We start from the raw sequence: 24,576 nt of genomic DNA on the forward strand, positions 1-24,576 counted from the left end.
GAATGTATGAAGACTTATAATCTCTTTGCATTGTGTTGCTATTTAGACATTTTCAGTTTACTTATTAAAAAGCACAGCTATGTCTATTGGAAATAGATTATCGCTCTGGCCAAAGTTTTGCATCATCCTATAGAATGAACTCATTTTGCTTCATAAAGTCGAATGAAACCTGCTGAATAATGTTATGTTAACATATTAAATTACATACCGCTTTGTAGTTTTCCATATACTTAACAAAAAACTGACAATTGAAAATTGTGACATTTTGAAATCTAACATGAAATACTGTACTAGTAGTATGGCTTCCGGTAGACTGCTGCGATATAATTTAGAAGTTTCTTTGATTTGTGTGATGTTAAATCAGATATGTGAATTATGTTCCTATGGTTTGTTTACTGCATGGGGGTGTGAGTTGAAAAGTCTGAAGTGTCCCAGACTGTCCATAAGAACATAAGAAAGTTTACAAACGAGAGGAGGCCATTCAGCCCATCTTGCTCGTTTGGTTGTTAGTAGCTTATTGATCCCAGAATCTCATCAAGCATAAAGGGGCATTCAGAACAGAAAATAGGAGGCACTTTTTTACACAGAGAATTGTGAGGGTCTGGAACCAACTCCCCAGTAATGTTGTTGAAGCTGACACCCTGGGATCCTTCAAGAAGCTGCTTGATGAGATTCTGGGATCAATAAGCTACTAACAACCAAACGAGCAAGATGGGCTGAATGGCCTCCTCTCGTTTGTAAACTTTCTTATGTTCTTATGGACAGTCTGGGACACTTCAGACTTTTCAACTCACACCCCCATGCAGTAAACAAACCATAGGAACATAATTCACATATCTGATTTAACATCACACAAATCAAAGAAACTTCTAAATTATATCGCAGCAGTCTACCGGAAGCCATAATACTAGTACAGTATTTCATGTTAGATTTCAAAATGTCACAATTTTCAATTGTCAGTTTTTTGTTAAGTATATGGAAAACTACAAAGCGGTATGTAATTTAATATGTTAACATAACATTATTCAGCAGGTTTCATTCGACTTTATGAAGCAAAATGAGTTAATTCTATATCTTGTTATTGTATCTAAAACCGAATCCCCCGAGTCGTGGGTCTGGCTTGTTCTCAGCTGTGTCCCCAGTGGGTTCAAAGCCCAGCTCAGGACACTGGAAATGCAGCTGAACTCACACACTGAGAACAAGCAGGCAGCAGAGAAGACTGAGCCCACACTCCAGGGCTTACATCATGATACACTAGCAAAGGAATTCCATTTCTCATTTCATGAAGACTGAGCCCATACTCCAGGGCTTACATCATGAGACACTAGCAAAGGAATTCCATGATACAGAGGGAATTAAATTTCTCATTTCATGAAGCCAATATTATCAAACCTGCAGCAGCATCTCCCCCTTTGGCAAGCTTGTATTTTTCAATGTCTCCCTTGGATTTGTTCGGTTCCACCGCAAGTCTCTCAGGAATCATTGACAGTTTAAAAAAAAAAAAAAGAAAAAAAAGACAAATAGAGATAATGGGAAAAAAGATAACGTGCCCTGTATATACAGAGATACTGTAAAACGCACAGGAACTGAAACTCAATTTCAATAAAACCCTTTCTAAATAGCAACAATTGCCTTAGGATGTACTTTATTGTCACTCTAATGACAGCATACCAATACAAAATACAAGCAAAACAAGCCATATTTTGCGCAAAAGGAATAAACAGCTAATAGTGATTCCACAAAAGCACCAGCTCTGTTACTGTCAAACAGTCTGAGGCAACTTCATTCTGCAGATTGTTTGTATTAATTATTCATAGACTGTATAAAGTATGAATGTAGTAATAATGGTAATGTTGCAGCATGTATGTTTTGCAGGTTAACAAATGCAAAATCAGTGAAAATTGTTTGCTTATAACCCTTTCATGTTTTACAGTATATTTATAGAGCTCTACTATTGTGAGGCTGTCTTAATCGCACATACAAAAATCTACCCATTAAAAAAAAATGATAGGAATTTTATTTGTATTTCAATCCCATTGCACTGAAGCAGGGCTCCAGTATAGCTTGGGGTTTCTCAGTCTTTAAAACACTCAAAGCAGATTCATTCATTCAAATTCAAAACAGCATTTTCTCCATATTTTCGAGGCCATTCTAGTTAGATGAAGGATATACTGCAGCCACACATGAAGACATTGTTGGTTTTAGTTTCTTTATAACAATTCACTTCTGTATCGTACACTGTTCTCACTGACATTGGTACAGTAATGCCATTTATAGCTCAAATTACATTTAAAAAATATAATATATGTTATCGGTAGTTTGTTTAATATGTTGGGTTCATATCACACATATAAGTGTTCAGAGAAAAAACTTGGCATATATTTCCAATGTGTCCCTTCTAAGTTGAATTACCCTGTAACTCTGTCCTAAATCCTCACCGCATGAGGAGTGAGATTCATTTCCAATTCAGGGGTAGGAGTGGAGCTGAATCCCAGGGCTCTCCAGTTCATTGTGAAAGAATGTGTCTGTCTCCTTCAGTCTGACACGCTCCCCTTCTCAGTGTCTCTGGATTCAGGCTGCCTCTCACTCCTGGGGACCCCCTTCATTTACTGCAGGGTGAGACAGAGACAAGGAATCAGAGTTCTCCACACACTCCAACAAGCAGGGTGGAGAGGTGAGGGACTGGGAGGGAGGGAGGCTGGCTCCAGTGTGAATTCGCTGGTGTCTTTTTAGGTGCCCTGACGCCCTGAAGCTCTCCCCACATTCGGTACAGTGATACGGCTTCTCTCCAGTGTGAATTCGCTGGTGTCTATTGAGGTTTCCTGATACTCTAAAGCGCGCTCCACACTCAGTACAGTGATACGGCTTCTCTCCAGTGTGAATTCTCTGGTGTGATTTTAGGTTTCCTGACTCACTGAAGCTCTTTCCACATTTAGTACAGCGATACGGCCTCTCTCCAGTGTGAATTCGCTGGTGTTTTTTTAGGTTTCCTGACTCACTGAAGCTCTCCCCACACTCAGTACAGTGATATGGCTTCTTTCCAAGGTGAATTCGCTGGTGTTTTTTTAGGTGTCTTAATTGACTGAAGCTCTCCTCACATTCAGTACAGTGATACGGCTTCTCTCCAGTGTGAATTAGCTGGTGTTTTTTTAGGTGTCTTAAATGACTGAAGCTCTCCTCACATTCAATACAGTGATACGGCTTCTCTCCAGTGTGAACTCTCTGGTGTGTTTTTAGGTTTCCTGACTCACTGAAGCTCTCCCCACATTCAGTACAGTGATACGGCTTCTCTCCAGTGTGAATTCGCCGGTGTCTATTGAGGTGTCCTGACAAACTGAAGCTCAACCCACACTCAGTACAGTGATATGGCTTCTCTCCAGTGTGAACTCTCTGGTGTCTTTTTAGGTGTCCTAACTGACTGAAGTGCCCCCCACATTCAGTACAGTGATACGGCTTCTCTCCAGTGTGAATTCGCAGGTGTGTTGTTAGGTTTCCTAACTGACTGAAGCCCTTCCCACATTCGGTACATTGATGTGATATCTTTGGCTGGAATATGTTTTCTGAATCCTTAAACAACAAGTCAATAGACTCTTCTTGAATGTGGACAGGCTGCAGTTCAGTCTCCTCTTTAATGTGGAAATGATCCAGTTCAGCCTCTTCTTGAATGTGGACAGCCTGCAGTTCAGCCTCTCCTTTAATGTGGACAGGATTCAGTTCAGTCTCTTCTTTAATGTGGAAATGATCCAGTTCAGTCTCTTCTTTAATGTGGACAGGATTCAGTTCAGTCTCTTCTTTAATGTGGAAATGATCCAGTTCAGTCTCTTCTTTAATGTGGACAGGATTCAGTTCAGTCTCTTCTTTAATGTGGACAGGCTCCAGTTCAGTCACTTCTTTAATGTGGACAGGCTCCAGTTCAGTCTCTTCTTTAATGTGGACAGGCTCCAGTTCAGTCATCTCCTGTTTAATGCAGACAGGTACCAATTCCAGAACCTCCTCCTGCTTAATGTAAACAGACTCCATTGTTGTTCCTTGGCTCTGACCAAGATAAGACAGTCCTGAAAACAGAAAATAAAATGAATTATTATGATCTGTTCTCTATTGGTGTGTTAAGACTTACAACTCGGACGTGAACTGGCTCAGGTTCGATCAGATTCAAAGATTCTTATCATTTGAGGCCCAGTTTACACTTGACTACAGACTAGGCTGGCTTTGGCCCTGTATGCACATGCATAGCCTCTGAACTGTTGCCTGAAGACATTTCCCCTCCCAAAACACAGAGACGAAAGTGTTTAAAATCAACAAGCCTGTCATTTGTGTCACTTGTTTGTTTCTACTTCAAGGTGTCCGTTCCATGCCAATTAGGATTTCATTTTGCCATCGGAAATGGAGCGGAGCATTGAAAACATGCATAGTGGACATTTAAAGAAACAGGTGTTATTGTCTTCATTTACACATCAGACTGACAACTCTTCTTATGTGGAAATGTAAACAATAACTTACATTTATATTCTTACCCATGACCCATGTCTTATCTTTGTGTTTTTATAAATATTACTTTTATACACAACTGTTTTTAGTTTTTAGCTAAAAATCTTTGTTTTAAAATCCCCCATCTCTGCTGTGTGCAGAGTGGGGGAGGGGCAGGCCTTTGTTAAGAAAAAAATAAATAAATTGTTTTTGTTTTATGTCGTGTGTTTGTGTGCCCCTGCACTGGTAAATTTTGCAGTGTAGGTAGTTTTTGTCTGTCTTGTTTTTGTGTTTTTGTTTTTCAAAAAATAAATAAATAAAAATGAGTGGGCAATCCGAACAAGCCCCGTAAAGGTGGGCGCAGGTGGCAGCGGACACTGCGGTCCCCTTCAAAAATATAACAAGGAGGCATGGGGTCAGGTGCCTCCTCAGAGACACCCTCTCGATTGAGGGATTTGTTAAGGCCATGGCCAAGGTGGTGGGGCCATCGGCCATCATGGCGGCCTCCAAAATGTACGGGAAGGCCGTGTTCTTCCTGAAATTGGAGACCGCCGCCAACACCGCAATTGTGAGGGGTCTCGCGGTGGCAGTGATATTTATTCCCATCAAACCGCTCGCGGGCCTGGGCACAAGGGTCGTTCTGTCAAACATTCCACCTTTTTTGAAGGGCGACCTGCTCAGGCCCCACTTACAGGCCCTGGGGGAGATAAAAACATCTATCCACCCCATCCCGCTGGGTTGCAAGGACCAGCCAATCCGCCACGTACTATCTTTCCACCGCCAGGCGGGTCAGAAAGTGGTGGAGGGCAGCTTTGTGGTTCCCTTCGAGGGGACCAATTACATCATTTTTTTATTCCTCGGAGGAGGTGCGGTGCTACCACTGCAGGGAGCTGGGGCACCAGAAAATGAGGTGCCCCAAGCTCAAGCAGGGCGCTACATCTGCACAAGCACCGCGCCCCTCTGAGTCCACCTCCCCCCGGGGCCCTAAGGGGCCTGCAGACAGGGCTAAAGAAGTACCCGCCCCCCTCCCAACAACATCCGATGGGGGAGGAGGGAGAGGAGGCACCTGAAGCAGCCAGACCCTCTGCGCTACCTGGGAATGCGCAGGGGAAGAAAGCTGCTAATGGGGCTAAAGCAACACCTGCCCCTCTCCACAAAACAACCAAAGGGGAAAAGGGAGAGGGAGCCCCTGAAGAGGCTGGACCCTCTGCACCACCTGTGAGTGCGCAGGGGGGTAAGGCCGCTGACAGGGCAAAGCCTCCCCTCAAGGAGAAGGTGGCGGCCAAGTCCTCTGGGGGAGTGATGCAGGGGGTAACAAAGCCCACCACCACACCATCTAGTGGTGGGTTAGAGGGTGTCCCTGAGAAGGAGACTCCCTCACTGGAGCCCCCTGTGAGGAAGCCGCCCAAAAACAAAACAAAACATCTCTCCCCCCCGGGACTTGGAGCCTCCTGCTAACGGAGGAGAAACCGTTACTGTTGTGCCCACCGAGACGCAGAAGGGGGTCTCCTCCGATGGCATAAGGGGGAAGAGGAAGGTACAGGCTGGGCTCTCCGATGGGGAGAAGGGAGACGACAGGCAGGCCGGCTTGCTGTCGACCACCAGCGTGAACGTGGAATCCATGCCGGTGACAAGAATGAGGGAGGGGGAAGAACCTGAACAGGTAGAAGGAGGTAGATCCCCTCCCTGCAAAGACTGAGGACAGCCTGAGACTGTGCTTCAGTCTGTCAAAGAGGGGCCAGAATCATATGGTTCAGCAGCAACAGTCCCCCAAGAAGGTCCTTCCACCGACCTCTCCTGCCGCGTCCCCCAGGTGTGGGACAGGGGAGGGGTTGGTGAAATTAAAAATCATTCATTAATTCATTCTGGAGCCCCTGCTGCACAACCCCCATCCAAGTGTGCAGGCATTAGAATCCCTCGCAGTGCGAAGACTGTTGATCTTGGCCAAAGTGACCAGAGTCTGGGATCTCCTGTATCGAGAGCGCTCGGAGTAGCTGACTCCCGAGTCGCTGGTTGCCAGGGCAGCTCGGGGGACCGTCAGAATGGCCCACCAAGCGACCCAGGAGTTCAAAGAAGTGCTCCACCCAGACTCTGTCAGGTATCTCTCCGGTCCTGCTGATCGAATCAAAAGCGTGGGATCCCCCCTCAGCCTCTCCTCGAGAACAACCTGAGCAGGATCTTGCAGTTCTCCTCGACCCCCTTCCCCGCCGCATCGAGGTGAACCCTGTACGCGGTGGTGCTCCACACTCTCCATTTCCTCGCCCTCGTCTCCCACCGAGACATCACTTGGCGGGAGCCCCTCAAACCCCCAGAGGGAGGCCCTTTATTCCCCGCTGGTCCCTAGAGGAGCTGGGGACTTATGATGGAGGGTGCTGCACGGAGCTCGCACGTCGGGAGAGATCCTGCAACACTTCACCGACTCGGACGCCACATGCCCTTTCTGCGGTCAGTCTCACATTTAGTTTTTGTGCACCAGGCTGCAGCAATTTTTCCTTCTGCTGAAGAATCTTCTGCTGCAGTTCTGGCTGCATTTTTCCCCCAAACCTGTTAATTTTTGGGCGCCCTGTTCGTGGCTCCACCAAGAAGAGAAACCTCCTAGTGAATCTGCTCCTGGTTCTTGCTAAACTGGCAATTTAGAACACCAGGAAGTGCAAGATCACCAGAGAGGGTCTCTTTGAATGTGGGGCCATGTTCAGGGCCCTGGTCCGGTCCCGGGTTAAGTTAGAGCACACCAACGCGGAGTCCGCTGGTGACATGACGGCCTTTGTCGACCAGTGTGCTCTAGGTGGCCTGCTCTGTACCAACCCCCACTTTTGTTTTGAACTTTTAATTTACAGACCTTTTAACCGTTTTTTATTAGTTAATGGCCAGTCTTTGTTAGCACCAAACAAAAGGGGGTGCTAAAGCGAATTTTTTCACTGTCTGCCTTTGGGCAGCTGGTGTAGTCCCCCTACTGGACATTTAATATGACGACTACTACTACTACTACTACTACTGTGAGGTCGCACTTTTCTGAGCTCCTCACTTCCCACATTAAAAACTTTAAAAAACAGTTATTTCAACTTTTTATTTTTCAATTCTTTTTATAAATTCAACTTTCTAAAGTAGTAGTGCACCTTTTAGTTTAAAAATATTCTGGTTGTTTTATTTTTAAATAAAACACTTATTTAGTTTTTCCTTTCTCTCCCTGCACTTGCAGGAGAGATTTTTCTTTCTTTGAATTTTCTTTTCTTTTAAAATCACATTTGCACCACACTTTTAATTTTCCCTTAAAGGTTTTATTTCTGTCTTTTTATTGATCTTATTTTTATGTAAATAGCTTTGTAAATAGTTTTAGTTTTTGTGTTAAAAATCGTTTTGTTTTAAAAATCCCCCATCTCTGCTGTGTGCAGAGTGGGGGAAGGGCAGGCAGGGAGCACAGGCTGTGTGCTCCTTTGTTTTGCCCTTGGTTTAATTTTTGATTTTCTTTTAAATTTAAGACTATTTTTTAGTTTTAAACTTTGATTTCTTTTTTAATTTTCCTTTTACCCCTGCACTATTGTAGTGCAGGGGGGTGTCAATTTGTATTTGTTTATTTATTTAAAAATAAATAAATACGTTTGTTTGTTGGAAAAAAAAACCTTTGTGTTTTTCATTGTTTTATTTTTATTCTGTTGTTTTAAAAAAGAAATAAATACTTTTTCTTTGTTTGTTTTATTTTTAATTTCACTACTCCTGCACTATTGGAGTACAGGGGTAGTTATTTTTCATTTTTTATCAAAAAAAAAAACTTTGTGTTCTGTGTGCCCCTGCACTATTGCAGTGCAGGGGTGTGCAAGTCTGTTTGTTTATTTTTAATTATTGTTTGTTTGTTTTTTGAAAAAAGAAATTAGATAAATAAATAAATAAACAAAGACAATAAAATTATGAGTGGGCAAGCTCCACAAGGCCCTAAAAAATGGGCAAACGTGGCTGCAGGGGAGGCTGCAGCCCCTTTTAAAAATATTACCAGGAGGCACGGGGTCAGGTGCCTCCTGAAGGACTCCCTCTCAATCGAGGGCCGTCTTCTTTCTAACATCGGAGGCCACCGCGAACACAGCGATTGAGAGGGGTCTCACGGTGGCGGGGATCTTCATCCCCGTCGAACCGCTCGCGGGCCTGGGCACAAGGGTCGTCCTTTCGAATGTGCCACCTTTTTTGAGGGACGACCTCTTCAGGCCCCACTTGCAAGCCCTGGGGGAGATTAAAACATCTATCCACCCCCTCCCCCTGGGCTGCAAAGACCAGGCCCTCCGCCACACCTGGTGAACGCGTACGCTCCGTCCTCGGGTCCGGCGAGGGTCCAGTTTTTCCGCCGGATGTTGGCCCATCTGAACACCATCGGCGCCGACGAGCTTGTGGTCCTCGGGGGCGCGAGCCCTACCCGCTCTCGTCGGCCGCCCTGAGAGAGCTGATCGCTCGGCTCTCTCTGGTCGACATCTGGCGGTGGCAACACCCGGACGCCTCGGCCTTCACCTTCACCCGGGTGAGGGAGGGGCGGGTGTCTCAGTCCCAGATCGACAGGTTCTACGTCTCGCGGAACCACGCTCATTGCGTTCGCTCCTCCGACATCAGGCCGGCGCCGTTCACGGACCACAACCTGGTGGCCGTGACGGTGGCCATGGTGCCAGCTAGGCATTTCTCCACCTACTGGCACTTTTGGACGGTCTGGCACGGCAGGCGATCTCGCTTCCCCACCTGGCGTCAGTGGTGGGACGTGGGGAAAGCGCAGATCAAGGTCCTCTGTCAGGAGTACACGAGGGGCGCGAGCAGGCGGAGGGACTCGCGGATCGAGCGGCTGGAAAGGGAGCTGCTCGATCTGGAGAGCCGCCTGGCTCGCGGGGACCAACTCGAGCAGAGCGCGTACGAGGAGAAGAAGTGCACCCTGCGGGACCTGCAGCTCCAGCGGTCCCGGGGGGCGTTTGTGCGCTCACGTGTCCAGTTCCTCCGGGAGATGGACCACGGCACACACTTCTATGCGTTGGAGAAAAAGAAGGGAGACCGCAAGAACATCACCTGCCTCCTGGCGGACGACGGCTCCCTTCTGACGGATCCGGAGAGCGTGAACGAGAGGGCCAGGGCTTTCTACTCTGCCCTCTTCTCTCCGGATCCCGTCGACTCCGACGCGTGCAGGGTTCTGTGGGATGGGCTTCCCACGGTCGGCGAGGGCGTCCGGGACGAGTTCGAGGGCCAGCTGACCCTGGCCGAGCTCTCCGACGCCCTCAGTCAGATGCCCTATAACAAATCGCCGGGCATCGACGGGCTGACCGTGGAGTTCTACAAGAAGTTTTGGGACTTGATGGGGCCCGCCTTTGCGCGGGTCCTGGCGGAAGCCTACGAGACCGGGGAGATGCCCCTTTTGATGAGGCGGGCGGTGATCACGCTCCTGCCCAAGAAAGGGGATCTCCGCTGCCTAAAGAACTGGCGCCCGGTCTCGCTGCTATGCACGGACTATAAAATCGTGGCCAAGTCCGTGCTGGCAGACGTGATCCACCCCGACCAGTCCTACACGGTCCCGAACCGGACGATCTTTGATAATATCTTCCTGGTTCGGGACCTCCTGCACTACTGCAGGAGGACCGGTCGGTCGGTCGCCTTCCTGTCGCTGGATCAGGAGAAGGCGTTCGACCGGGTGGATCACGAGTATCTCTTTGGAACCCTGCGAGCATTCGGATTCGGGCCGCGTTTCGTCAACTGGTCCCTGACCGCGCCCCTCGTGTTTAGGAGAGGAGTGCGTCAGGGCTGCCCTCTGTCCGGACAACTGTACGCGCTGTGCATCGAGCCCTTCCTCTGCCTCCTTCGCAGGAGGCTCACGGGGTTGGCGCTCGGCGCGTCGGACACGAGGGTGGTCCTGTCGGCCTACGCCGACGACGTGCTCCTGGTGGCCTCCGACCCGGTTGACCTGGAGAGGATGCAGAGCTGCCAGAGCGTCTACTCTGCCGCTTCCTCTGCCAGGATCAACTGGGACAAGTGCTCCGGGTTACTGGTGGGTCCCTGGCAGGTGGACTCCCTCCCTGTCGCGCTCCAGCAGTTCAAGTGGAGCGCGGACAGTTTTAAATATCTGGGAGTCCACCTGAGCCCCGCGGAGACCTCGGTCGCAGCCAACTGGGTGGAGTTGGAGGACAAGGTGGCTGCTAGGCTGAGGTCATGGTCGGGTCTGCTAAAACTGCTTTCCTTCAGGGGACGGGCTTTAGTGATTAACCAACTGGTGGCGTCGATGCTTTGGCATCGACTCACCGTCCTGAGCCCGCCCCCTGAGTTTGTGTCCAGGGTCCAGAGGAAGCTGACGGACTTCTTCTGGGCTGGAAAGCACTGGGTCTCTACGGCGGTTCTGAGCCTCCCTCTGGCCGAGGGAGGGCAAGGGTTGGTGTGCATCAAGAGCCAGGTGCACACCTTCCGCCTCCAGACCCTGCAGAGATTCCTGTACGCAGACCCGGCCCCGCAGTGGTGCACGTTGGCGTCACTTTTGTTACGCCAGCTGCACGACCTGGGCTATGACCGGCAGCTGTTCTGGATCGACCTCCGGGGAATCCGTCTCCCCGAGCTGCCGGTCTTTTACCAGGACCTGCTCAGGACCCGGAGCATGTTTTCTATCGGCCGAGACGCCGTTCCGACCGAGGGCGAAGGACTCCTGCTGGAGCCCCTGCTGCACAACCCCCACCTGGGTGCGCAGGCGTTGGAGTCCCCCTCGGTGCGGCGCGCGCTGATCTCGGCCAAGGTGACCAGAGTCTGGGATCTCCTGGATCGCGAGCGGTCAGAGTGGCTGACCCCCGAGTCGCTCGTCGCCAGGGCGGCTCGGGCGACCGTCAGGACGGCCAGCCGCGCGATCCAGGAGTGCAAAGCAGCGTTGCACCCAGACTCTGGCAGGTATCTCGAGGGAGTTCTCAGGACCGGGGAGCCATCTTCCACCCCCCCCCCCTACCCCCGGCTCTCCGGTCCTGCTGATCGAACCCAAGGCACGGGCCCCCCCCCCCCGGCCTCCCCTCGAGAACAACCTGAGCAGGATCTTGCAGTTCTCCTCGACCCCCCTCCGATCCGCGTCGAGGAGGACCCTGTACGAGATGACGCTCCACACCCTCCACTTCCTCGCCCTCGTCTCCCGCCGAGACACCGCTAGGCGGGAGACCCTCCGACCACCGGAGGGCGTCGGTCCCCAGTGGGAGGCCCTGTACTCCCCGCTGGTCTCCAGGGGAGCTGGGGACTTGGGGTGGAGGGTCCTGCACGGAGCGCTCACGTCAGGAGAGATCCTGCGTCACTTTACCGACTCGGACGCCGCATGCCCTTTCTGCGGTCAGTCCGAGTCGGTAAGTCACATTTATTTTTTGTGCGCCAGGCTGCAGCCGTTTTTTCTTTTACTGAAAAACCTTTTGCTGCAGTTCTGGCTGCATTTCTCCCCAACCCTCCTCATTTTCGGGCACCCTGTTCATGGCTCCACCAAGAAGAGGGACCTCCTCGTGAATCTGCTCCTGGCTCTTGCTAAACTGGCAATTTACAAGACCAGGAAGCGTAAGATGATCAGGGAGGGTCTCTTTGATTGTGGGGCCATGTTCACGGCCCTTCTCCGTTCAAGGGTTAAGTTAGAGCACGCCCACGCGGAGTCCGCTGGCGACATGGCCACCTTTGTCGACCAGTGGGCTCTAGGGGGCGTGCTCTGTACCACCTCCCCTTTCGTTTTACAAATTTAATTTACAGACATTTTTACCGGTTCTTTCTTTAATTAGTTAAGGCCTAGTTTTTGTTGGCACCCCTATTTTAGAGGTGCTAAATTGGGCGGCCGGTGCACCGACTGCCACTGGGCAGTGGGTGTAGTCCGGCTTACTAGGCCCTTAAATAGGACTACTACTACTACTACTACTACCATTAATAATAATAAGAGGCTAAAAGTTCAGTTAGTTGTGCTTAACAACATGCATTTATACAAGCATAAATAGGCTATACAAGGGGTTTAAATTTGCTGCATCTTTTGCATTCTTTCGTCTGTGTGTGTGTGGCTTTGTGGAGGAATAACGTGAGATTCCACCAGATAAACAGGATCTTGACTGCTGAAATCTCGTGAGACACAAGCACGATTCCTGCTACAGTTTACATGGGTTTTACAGCTATTTTTACCGTGAGAAAGCGATTGACCCTGCCTTTAAAGTCATGCTGACCAAAGGACGTTCTTTTGCTGTTTCATGACGTATTCATGTGCCAACGTCACACTGTAGAGTCAATTTTCACGTGCATGTAAACCCAGGCAGTCAGTAGCTTAAAGGTACTTTACCTAGATTGCTCCAGTAAAAACTCAACTGTATAAATGGGTAATTTTATGTAAAAATAATGTGATATCTTGTAACGATTGTAAGTCGCCCTGGATAAGGGCGTCAGCTAAGAAATAAATAATAATAACAATAATAAGAACATAAGAAAGTTTACAAACGAGAGGAGGCCTGTGGAAGGGTGTGGGTATTCACTGACACGGGAGACAGAAATTGTAGTTGAAACACCACACAATTGCTCGGTTTAATTTTTACTCCTGTGAGTTGCACTGATTTGCTTGAGCCCGTAAGAGGGCGCTGTTCAGGGGCACTCGCAGGTGCTCAAAAATAATGAAAAACAAAAAAAAGTCAAAAAGAAACAGGGAAAATAAAATTGTCTAGATGAAGACATTTCTGAGTCAACATAAACTCCTAGGTCTTTTTCATAGTTCCCTTCTTCAATTTCAGTATCTCCCATATGATATTTATAATGCACACTTTTATTGCCTGCATGCAATACTTTACACTTTTCTCTATTAAATGTCATTTACCATGTGTCTGCCCAGTTCTGAATGCTGTCTAGATCATTTTGAATGACCTTTGCTGCTGCAACAGTGTTTGCCACTCCTCCTATTTTTGTGTCATCTGCAAATTTAACAAGTTTGCTTACTATACCAGAATCTAAATCATTAATGTAGATTAGGAATAGCAGAGGACCTAATACTGATCCCTGTGGTACACCACTGGTTACCTCGCTCCATTTTGAGGTTTCTCTTCTGATCAGTACTTTCTGTTTTCTACCTGTTAACCACTCCCTAATCCATATGCATGCATTTCCTTGAATCCCTACTGCGTTCAGTTTGAGAATTAATCTTTTATGCAGGATTTTTTCAAAAGCTTTCTCGAAATCTAAATAAACCATGTCGTATGCTTTGCAATTATCCATTGTCAATGTTGCATCCTCAAAAAAGTCAAGCAGGTTAGTTAGACACGATCTCCCTTTCCTAAAACCATGCTGGCTGTCTCCCAGGATATTGTTACCATATAGGTAATTTTCCATTTTGGATCTTATTATAGTTTCCATAAGTTTACATATAACAGAAGTCAGGATTTTTGGTCTGTAGTTACCTGGTTCAGTTTTGTCTCCCTTTTTGTGGATCGGTATTACGTTTGCAATTTTCCAGTCTGTCGGTACAATCCCTGTGTCAAGAGACTGTTGCATGATCTTGGTTAACGGTTTGTAAATAACTTCTTTCATTTCTTTGAGTACTATTGAGAGGATCTTCTCCGGCCCAGGGGATTTGTTTATTTTAAGAGCTCCTAGTCCCTTTAACACTTCTGCCTCTGTTATGCTAAAGTTATTTAAAACTGGATAGGAACAGGTCGACATGTGGGGCATGTTGTCTGTGTCCTCCTTTGTAAAAACCTGTGAAAAGTAATCATTTGATATATTTGCTATTTTTTTTTCTTTGTCTATGATTTTGCCATTTGTGTCTCTTAGACATTTAACCTCCTCTTTGAATGTTCTCTTGCTGTTATAATATTGGAAAAACATTTTGGAATTGGTTTTAGCCCCCTTAGCAATATTGATTTCTATCTCTCTCTTGGCCTTTCTAACTTCCTTTTTGACTTGTGTTTGCAGTTCCAAGTACTCTTTCTGTGTACTTTGTTTTTGGTCCCTTGTAAATGCTCTGTAAAAGTGCCTTTTTTCACTGAATATTTTTTTAATTGATCTATTAAACCATTTTGGCCATTTTGTTTTAGACTTGTCTACTTTTGGGATGTAATTGTTTTGCGCCTCTAGTACTACATTTAAAAAAAAACAGCCATCCTTTTTCTGTGGATGTTTTCTCTATTTTACTCAAATCTACTTCTGTTAGTCTCTGTTTCATACCTTCATAGTTTGCTTTTCTAAAATTGTAAACCTTAGCTTTAGACATTACTTTTGGGGTTTTAAAAAACACTTCAAATGAGACCATGTTGTGGTCTGAGTTTGCGAATGGCTCTCTGACCTCTGTTTTATTTATTCTGTCTTCGTTATTTGAAAAGACTAAATCAAGGCATGCCTCCCCTCTAGTCGGTGCCTTGACAAATTGCGTTAGTCATTTTCACCATTTCAATTTGGTCCGTCATGCTCCCCACCGTGTTACTAGTAGTAGTTTAGAGTACATGTAGCCTACGCACAGTTACCAGACTAACATTCACACTAAGTAATGCTTTGTGGTTGGTTTCAAGCTGACGAATCTAATAAATATAGGGGTATTTATTACTGTTCAAATGCAGCATCGATGCGTGGTTAGTTACAAAACTGCCTATGCGATGTATCTGCTCTGTCCCTCTCTCTTTGGCAGCTTGACTTCACCTCAGGTCCTTCTCGGTAGCTCACTTGATCAAGTCCTTGAATGTAAACAGTTTAGCTGAAAAGCACTTTTTTAAAACCAAGACTACAATCTTCCTAACCTCCAAGGAGTTGTGGGCTCTCTAAACGTTAAGTGGGAATGACCTTTTGTAATTTGCGTTGATCTTGCTTAACCGGCATTGGTTGCAGGTGTATTCTGCAGCATTTTGAAGCAGGAATCGATAACTGTGCCGTCTTTTGTTTAGTAACAAACTTAAGCTTGACTGAATTTTGTAACCGGATATTCTTATGACATTTTTGTTTTTGATTAAGTGAACAGTTTAAGTTGGTAGAGATAACAACAGGCTTGTATATTTCACTGGGCTGTAAGGACAGAGCAGAGGAAGCAGAAATGTGCGGTTAGTAAGATGGGCCGAGTGAGCGATGCTCAGCTAAGGATAGAGGCTTGATCCCATAGCTCTTCTTAGATGGGCCTAGAGGGGGCCCCGCTTAAATGAGGATAGACAGAGATCCTGACCGATGAGCTCTCCTTTTGCCGAAGGTAGCTTTCCTGAGGATCTGAAAACATAATAAAAGTTGCTCTGCTCAGTAGAGGCGCCTCTCGGGGCAATAGGAATAGCCCGATCGTAGAGGTTGAAAGAAGAATAGAAAAGGATTCCTTGACTGGTCTGGTGCTGCCCTAGCAAAGGAAGGACAGCGCTTCACATGGCAAGGTAGAAAAGCACACGAGCTGCGAAAAAATAGTGTGGCCGGGGGTCCCCTCTGACGTGGCGACCTGAGGTCGGGGGAGTGAATCACCCCCCCCCTCCCCCTCCTCCCCCCGGAGGATCCCCGGCTCCCTGCAGAGACCCCGCAGGAAATGGTTGCCACGATCTGAATATTGGAGGAAAGCTGCAGCATTGGAATCTCTGGAGGAGGACAGTTGTAGATTTAAGCTGTAAACTAAAGCAACTTTTGCATGTTGCAACAGTGAGCAGATCTGAAGAGGGAGCCAAGATCTGCTGTAGTGAGGAGCGATTAAGAGTAGAGGGAGGGATCTGATGAGCAGTGCAGAGCTCTGAGGAAGTAAACGATGGAGTGCTGTCAGTAGCGTGCGGTGGCCCAGCTGTAGAAAGCAGAGATCTACTGAAGCAGTGATTTGTACTAGTGAATGGTGGACTGCCATCGGTAGTGTGCGGTGGCCTGCTGTAGAGCGCAGAGATCTGCTGAATATTGGTCTTTGAGTGTTAAAGGGCAGCAGTGTGGCGTAGTGGTTAGGGCTCTGGACTCTTGACGGGAGGGTTGTGGGTTCAATCCCTGGTAGGGGACACTGCTGCTGTACCCTTGAGCAAGGTACTTTACCTAAATTGCTCCAGTAAAAACCCAACTGTATAAATGGGTAATTGTATGTAAAAATAATGTGATGTCTTGTAACAATTGTAAGTCGCCCTGGATAAGGGCGTCTGCTAAGAAATAAATAATAATAATAATAAAGGCAGTTTAGATGGAGCCGAAGATGGGGCTGGCTTTGGGCAGAGATGAAGAATGCCAAGATCTGAGGCCGCTGCATAACTTGAGGATGAAGAATGCGTTGCTCGGAGGCTGCTGTGAAACATATTGATTTGATCAGAAGCAGTCTATGAATGTATCGTCCTTTGCAGTGAAAGTAGACCTGCTAAAATGTATAGAACTTGTGGTGTTATACTGCCATCTAGAGGTTATGATTAGAATAAAACCATTGACTTCAGAAAGTGATGCAGGGTAGAATATTTGATCATTGCGATTAAGAGCCCTTGCGATTGGAATGTTTATCCTAAATGCTCTGATGTTGTATCGTGATTATATTTTGACAGAGGGAGGTAGAATGGGCTGTGAATGTGCAGAGTCCGCAGGCGTTGGCTAGTGAACCTCTGAAAATGCGGTTAAAGGTGACTGAATCACGGGAAGACTGATTGGGGAAAAAAAATAAAAAAAAATAAAGGCTATCTGCTGCTGAGATGGCAGCGGCTTTAGTGGAGAATGTTTTATTGTACTCATAGAATATAGTACCCCCCATATCTAACAGAGCCCGATAATGTAGAATAAATACCATATTACTTCAATTTGGAGCGCAGCGTTTATTTTAACATCTCTGTCACGGTACTTTGCGCTCTTTCTTGATATTGCCAACAGCCGATAAGAAGCTCGGTTTAAATATTGCTTTGGCTATTTTAAACAAACAGCCGGTATGCACTGCGTTTATGAAGCTTGCTTAGTTTAATTAAAATGCATTTAAAAGTTACAACACCACGCTGCCAATATCTGCAACCGTGCGCTTAATCATATAAACACATTGCAAAAAAAAAAAAAAAAAAAAAAAGAGTAAAACACAAAGCTTTCTCAACTGGTGTATTGAAAAGTTACTGCTGCACACAGCCCGTCTCTCAAAGGGGAACGCACCAAAAGGCTGATTGCAACAACGCTTTCTTTCAGTTTCCATCGCGGACGCTGCACTTGCTGCCATTACCATTACTCTCGTAGCCTAATTTTAACATTTATTTATTTATTTAGCGAGGCGGTTAATTGATCAGGGTGGGATATGTGACGCTCCACTGTAATACGGTAGTGATCCGGCTCTTCACAGCGGTGTGGAACTTAGTGTCGCATGACTTGAGTGTAACACTGACATCTTTACCATCGACTATTTATTTGGTAAAAGACCCGAATGTTATTGTTTAAACTAGGTTTCCAGTTGGTGGAAACGGATATATTGTATTATTTGCTTTCAAATGTTTGGAGAGAGTGTGGTGCCTAATGGTAGAGGCTGAATGAGAACCAGATGCAATTACTGATGCTAAATTGTACTCAGACGATGCTTGATGATTCCTTGCAGTGTGAAACTGACTGGTGGGATACACAGCAAGATAGGGGAAAAACTGCCAATAAAACGATAGTGACACTGGATCCCACTAACGTATGATTTAATTGTGCCTGGAGCCAGATGGAGAGAGTCTCTTGCATGTGCGATGAAAGGAAGGATCCTGTCTTGATTGAACACATAGGAAGAATCCAGTTTTGAGCACAGAAGACTAATAGCAGTTACAGCCCGTGGTACAAGACAATCTTGAGACTGAACGCCTGCAATGGGACTGGAGCTGCTGCTGCGATGAGCGTGCAGAATCTGTTGATTCCTGAAACCCCCGAACCCTAGAAATGAGACGTCTGGGAAATATCTTGAAACGATCATCAGCCGAAATATACTTTGCTTTCTTTGTCGTCCATTTCTACTATTTTACCTCCAATGCTGAAAACTAGATTTTAGCAACCTAAATCAAAACAATGCAGCACCAACTTTGTCCCGCCCCCTCCTGCACAGTACAGATCACATAAAAGCAGTAAAGAATCACCGATAGGCTGATTAAAACTTTGTCATTTGAATAGTAAACAAGAACGTTAACCGCTTTGGAGAATTTTTTTGTTTGTTTGTTTTTTGCTCAAGTGCAATGCACACGGGACGGCAAAGGAATAAAAAAAGAGCCATCTACAGAAGGAAGATGCGTAGTTTGCGTCGCTTGCGGTGCTTGCGTTGTGCAGTAGTTCATTTAAACGAGGTTTCTTTTTTTCCCTCTCCGTACTTGTTTGTATGCATTGGCCCCTAAGAGGTGAATTTCGCGGTGACCCCTCAATGTCATGATTTCCGTGAAATCACGATTTAGGTAGACCCCTACTTATACCACACCCGGGGGATGTGGATATTAGAGTATATCCCACACCCTGTCGTGCCTTAATACTTACCTAACCCACCCCTAACAGAAGACTATTGAGAATGATTTGAGTTGATTCTCAGAGGGGGAACCCCTTTACGTCCCCCATGTGTATTTATCCAGGTCCAAAATGGATTTTGATGCAATAACAGCAGGCAAACATGGCAGAGATTGCAAATTCCAGTTTCTTATTCGCATACAGCAAATGTAACACAAATTGAATAACTGGGGTATTTCAGGGGTTAAATCGCTTTGGGCCACTTATTTCAAAGTTGATTCTCACAGAGGCGGAACCCCTCTACGTCACCCACATGTATGTATCCCACCCAAAATGGATTTTGATGCACTACTACAGTTTAAAGTTACCAGCTTGCAATAAGTGCAGTCGATCTGCGCTGTGTGCGGAAGTCAACTAATATCCATCTCTAGTAGTTGTTCTGCATTTGATTCTATATATTTGATCGCCCATATCAAATAACAATGTAAATTAAAAGATTCACTGTGCATTTTACTATTGTATCGTCATGCTGCCTCACGGTAATTGAGCAACCCTATCAATGGAGCAAAGGTTTAACACTTCATTACAGATTCATTTCTTTCAGTTTAGGGTCAATTTTACAAACTTGTCCTGTCTTAGTGTCTGGGATTATGGGGCCAGTTGGCTTTAGATTGACAAGGTAAATCACTCTTATTTTTGTTTGCTTTCATGAACTACGTAGTGGCAAGACGGCTTGAAGGATGGAGGAGGTTTGTGTACTTACAGCTGATAGTACCTTTAGGGAATATAAACAACCTGAAAAGCCAACAGGTCTGCTATCTGAAGGTGAAGAGTGCGCAGAATACCTAGTCCGAGGAAGAATGCAGTGAACAGCCAGCAAGAAAGTAGATTTCAATGTGAAACTGAAGCTGAGGGAGGGACTGCGGCTTTATGTCTGCATCGGCTCATCTGCAGAATGACAGCAGTTACTGTCTTGGTATAATGATGATTGAGTGCGAGGAATGTGGCTGCAAATCAATTTCCAATCAATCATCCAACCTAGTATTTAAAAGAAAGGTGATCCTCAATAACAAAGGGCAGCAGGTAAGAACCAGGTACACACAGAAACACAGGCGCAGTGTGTTTTGACGGACTTGCAGAAAATAACTTGATTATGGGATTTCGCAAACCCAAACTTATACTGGGACTGAAAAAATGTCTTGATCAAGACAGTAATTCTTAATCACAGCTCAGCTGTATTACTGATTGTGGTTTTTAGAGAGAGCTGTTTCAAGTCCAGATCTCGCACAGAAAATCATTTTTTGGCTTTCGAGCTGTAGTTCGATTACTTTCACAATGGGCAAGAAATGACATCTCCCTGGACGAGAAGCATAAAAAAGATCAATAACTCCGGAAAACACTGACCACGCACCGAAGAGGCACGAAGTTGGCGTGACGTCACTAGAGGAAAACATGCCGTGAAGAGATACTGGTATACAATGGCTTCAGAGTGTGAAAGCGATCCTTCTGATTTCTCCTGAACTGAACAATCTTTATGACAGCGAGAGCGAGGGTTCAAATGGAGTACACTGAACAATGCTGATTGGTATGAGGATACATTCTGTACAGCTCCCCCCGGCTACTGCAGTTAACTTGTGTGTGTTTTGGTCTGTTGTATCACGTTTTGTATCTGGCAATTAAATAACCAGATACAAAAAAAATAGGTTCCCCCTCTGTGAGAATCAACATTGAAATAAGTGGCCCAAAATGTTTTAACCCTTGAAATAAACCAATTACTTATTCAATTCGTGTTACATTTGCTGTATGCGAATAAGAAGCTGGAATGTGAATAAGAAGCTGGAGAATAAGAAGCCAACTTCAGCATCGTCACCCACCCTTGGTTAGTGAGAGAAGTGGATGCCTTACACCACATGTTTTTAAATCTGTTCTATCACGTTTTCAAATGGTAAAAGCTGATAGTGTTGTCTGTGTTGCTTGTTCAGAGTCACTACAGCTTCAATGAATTGAAGAAAAAAAGTCCCATGTGTGGAAATCTGGTAACCCTACTGACACACAGCACATTTTGATCGTATAGAAAGCAGCGGTCATTGTGAGGTTATTAACCACGCCGATGCACGTACAGTACAGGACACCTGACAGCTTAATAGAATGCAGTTCACGTACCGTGTTACAAACGGGACGGCGCTGCACAGAGCGGTACAAACTGTGCAATTAAAATCTCCGGTAGTACTACAGACGGGCCGCCGATAACCATCTCTGATTAACCCAACATGAATATAAATACGAACTCAGTCTGTTTCAAAGAGCACCCAGAGTGGGGCTCCTGAGTGGCGCATCCAGTAAAGGCGCTCCACATGGAGTGCAGGATGCGCTCTATAGTCTGGGCGTCGCGAGTTCGAATCCAGGCTATTCCTTTGCCGACCGAGGACGGGAGCTCCTCAGGGGGAGGCACTCAATTGGCCGAGCATCGCCCGGGGGAGGGAGGACTTAGGTCGGCCAGGGTGTCCTCGGCTCACCGCGCACCAGCGACCCCTGTAGTCTGGCCGGGCGTCTGCGGGCTTGCCTGTAAGCTGCCCGAGAGCTGCGTTGTCCTCCGACGCTGTAGCTCTTGGGTGGCTGCATGGTGAGTCCGCAGTGTGAAAAAAAGCAGTCAGCTGACAGCAGTCGCTTTGGAGGACAGCATGTGTTCGTCTTCGCCCTCTCAAGTCAGCGCAGGGGTGGTAGCGGTGAGCTGAGCATAATAAAATAATTGGCGATTCCAAATTGGGAGAAAATAAAAATAATTGGCAACGACTAAAAAAAAAAAAAAAAAAAAAAAAGAGCACTCAGAATGACTGCGTTGCCACCTGTATGGGTTTGACCGGACAGTCCAGGAATTGGCATCTGTGTCCGGGTGGCAGGAATTAACAAACTCGGACGCCCGAATGTCCGCTTTTAAGTGAAACGAATAAGAAACACCAACCTTTCTTTAATATTTTCTTTGACATACCGTATAACGGGACATTTTGGAGTGGAATTTATTTTGGCTTTATTGGTGGTTTGGATTGAATCACCAATAATACTTCCACCAATCATAGCGTGGCATACAGTGTGCGATCCCGCCCTCTGACAAACTGGTGGTATGCAGCACAGGTTAAAGAAGCAGGCGCTGGACTAGGGAAAGAATGTGTCGGATGTCAAGTGAATATGAGAATTGCAATGAGTGATGAAGCCAATTTGCTTAAAATTTAAAACAGACCGGACATTTCCATCAATGGATTTCAGAAAGCTGGAATTTATGATGTGATCAGAAACTCTGAGGCTGTGTAAACTGTGCCTGCTACTGTGGTACCTGTAGGACTGTTCTTTTTGAGGTTAACCAGTTTTGTGTTTATTATTATTATTATTATTATTATTATTATTATTAAAGGGGTTAATTAAGTAGCAGCCAAAACTGTTTATGCCAGACTTGTTAGAAAATCTGTAACAGTGGTGCAAATGTGCTTTGGATTGTTACTGTCAATACGTGTAGACACTCCTATCCACCGTGCAGGTCTCTCAAAGTCCCTAAACAATATGTTAAAATAAATTTGTTCTGCGCTGTATAAAAAAAGATGATTTTGCCAGTGGTTGCTAGTCTATTACCCAGTTTTAAATTTAAAGCGTTGTAGTTCTGGCTTTATTGTTAAAGTTTTCACAGGTGCAATACTGTCCTACAATTACTACATGAGACTCTGATCACTCTGCTGTGTTATGTTAATGAACCACAGCTAAGTTTTAAAACGGAGTTCGCAAACGCCTATCATTAAAGTGTATTGCAGTTAGTAATCCTTTCAAATTACTGATATCTTCACATTGAAGGGCCACATTACAAGGATACATATTGTAACTCGTTTTTAGAAGGCCTTTCTTGTTCTCCAAGTTGCTGCAGTGACATTGTAGATGCTATAACGAGTTACTGTAAATTAGATAGTGTTTTAGCAGACACATTAAGTAAACATGTATTTGAATGTTGTTGGTTTTTTTTAATTAAAAGTAGAAATACAAAATTGACACGTCTTTGTGAACGTGCTACGTGATAAATGGCAATTCAAAAACCGTCAAAATCTACCAAGGCAGCAAATTTAATACCAGCCAAAATGTCCTGTTATACGGTGCATTAGTTGCTTAAAGGATTTCCACTCTCTTATTAGAAATGTGCTGCTTAGCACCGATCTGTACATTCTACTGTGCCCCCAGCATTTAAATACATAACATTTAAAGTACAATATGGGTTACTGACGATATACAATGGTAATGTATAAACATTGCATATTTAGCGTAATAATATTGAAAACCCCGAACCAAGTCAGAGTACATTTTGACTCATTGTGCCACAGTTTTTAACGTCTATTAATAACGTTTATTAATATGTATTATGGGGTGTGCGAAATGTGCTGTGACACAATGCCTGCCGTCACAAACGGGCTTTCGGGCTCAGAAATTATTTATAAAAAGAAAAAAAAAAAAAATAGCCAGGATCGTCTTTTCAGAAATGCATTGATTTACTACAGCGTTACTCATCAGCACAGCTGCTTGTCTCGGGTAAAATGAGCCTCTAACCTACCATGATATCATATAGCTATTTCTTGTCTGGCTTGTAAGTTCGATTAGAAATATCAAGAGAACAACACTGTGCATACATACTGCATGAACACTGATTGCATCGAGATCTGATGGTATTGTGTCAAACTGTATTACAGTATACTGCCGTTTTGATAGAGCTAGGATATGTCCGGCTTTGGTCTGTGGAAAAGGAGTCAATCCTAGCAGGTTTAATGATAATGGAAATGTCTGTGTGCATCAAACTCGCCGTCCTCTGTATAATATAAACACATTACACACACCCCCGTACCACACACGGGGTTTCCAGCGGGTGTAGTGAATCAGTTCCAGTAACTCACCGCTCTCTTTCTCTCTCTCTGTCTTCTATCCCTCCTGTTTTCTCTTCTCTTTTTCTCCACGTAGCTCTCAGACAATGAAACCCCGGTTCCGATGGTCGGCAGACACACTGAACTGAAGGAACCACGACTCCTCCTGCCCGGACTTCAGGCCGCCGTCTCCCTTACAGGGCGGCAGGAAACCGTATTAGAGTACAGCGATCTCATTGGTCAGCCTCGAAACGCCTCTGCCCGGTTGTTGATTGGTTCACGCCGCCTCTTTGTTTGCTGAGCAGCTCGATTGGTTGCTTTTTATCTCAGTCCGTTTATTTCATTTATTTGGTGGTTTTCTGTTCATTTAAATTGACTGCAGGATTGGGAACGGTTCGTGCGTACATTTCAGCATCTCCTTTGAACATTATTTTACTTTCATAATATGAAGTCATGTCGTTGAGAAACGAAACAGCAACGCATTTGAACACTAGCTACTTTGTTAACGTACTTAGGTTTGTATTTATATTTATTTTTGTATTTATTTATTTTCAGACCTATCAGTCGATTATGCCTTATTTATTTTTCGCTCTTTTAAACATATACAAATGATATTAATTTGGCCATTTTATAAACAGTGTTTTTATTAGGACGATGTTTAATGGGTTTTTAAAAATACAAGAGATTCCTGTTAGCTGCATAGCCCGTTTGCATTACATTTGCATGTAATTTACTATACTATATAGGAACAGTTACGTGCATTTTCATGAGAAATGTTTCAAAACGCAATGCACTTAACTAGCATATACACAATTATCACGAGTATACAGAAGGTCTAAATTACATAGTTCCTTTACTGTAGTAATTTAATATTAACCGCCTTTGG

General features: G+C 45.4%; 1 protein-coding gene across 2 annotated transcripts; it reads right to left on the reverse strand.

The window, feature by feature from the left end:
- Positions 1-1,994: 1,994 nt before the first annotated feature.
- LOC131705201 (zinc finger protein 239-like) lies at positions 1,995-23,897 on the reverse strand. Of its 2 annotated transcripts, XM_059007452.1 has the most exons (3): positions 23,724-23,897; positions 2,916-4,055; positions 1,995-2,609 (listed from the first exon to the last, which is right to left on the reverse strand). In XM_059007452.1, the coding sequence occupies exons 2-3, from the start codon at positions 4,018-4,020 to the stop codon at positions 2,584-2,586; spliced, it is 1,131 nt and encodes a 376-aa protein (XP_058863435.1). In that variant the 5' UTR covers positions 4,021-4,055; positions 23,724-23,897; the 3' UTR covers positions 1,995-2,583. The 2 variants fall into 2 exon arrangements, with proteins under 2 accessions (XP_058863435.1, XP_058863434.1); XM_059007451.1 differs by having other exon boundaries at positions 1,995-4,055; positions 23,724-23,896.
- Positions 23,898-24,576: the final 679 nt, after the last annotated feature.

The sequence above is a fragment of the Acipenser ruthenus genome, chromosome 35 (assembly GCF_902713425.1).
Source record: "Acipenser ruthenus chromosome 35, fAciRut3.2 maternal haplotype, whole genome shotgun sequence".
Lineage (NCBI taxonomy): Eukaryota > Metazoa > Chordata > Actinopteri > Acipenseriformes > Acipenseridae > Acipenser > Acipenser ruthenus.

Coding starts and splice junctions, on each gene's coding strand:
- LOC131705201 (XM_059007451.1), bottom strand. CDS start 4,020: ATGGAGTCTGTTTACATTAAGCAGGAGGAGGTTCTGGAATTGGTACCT.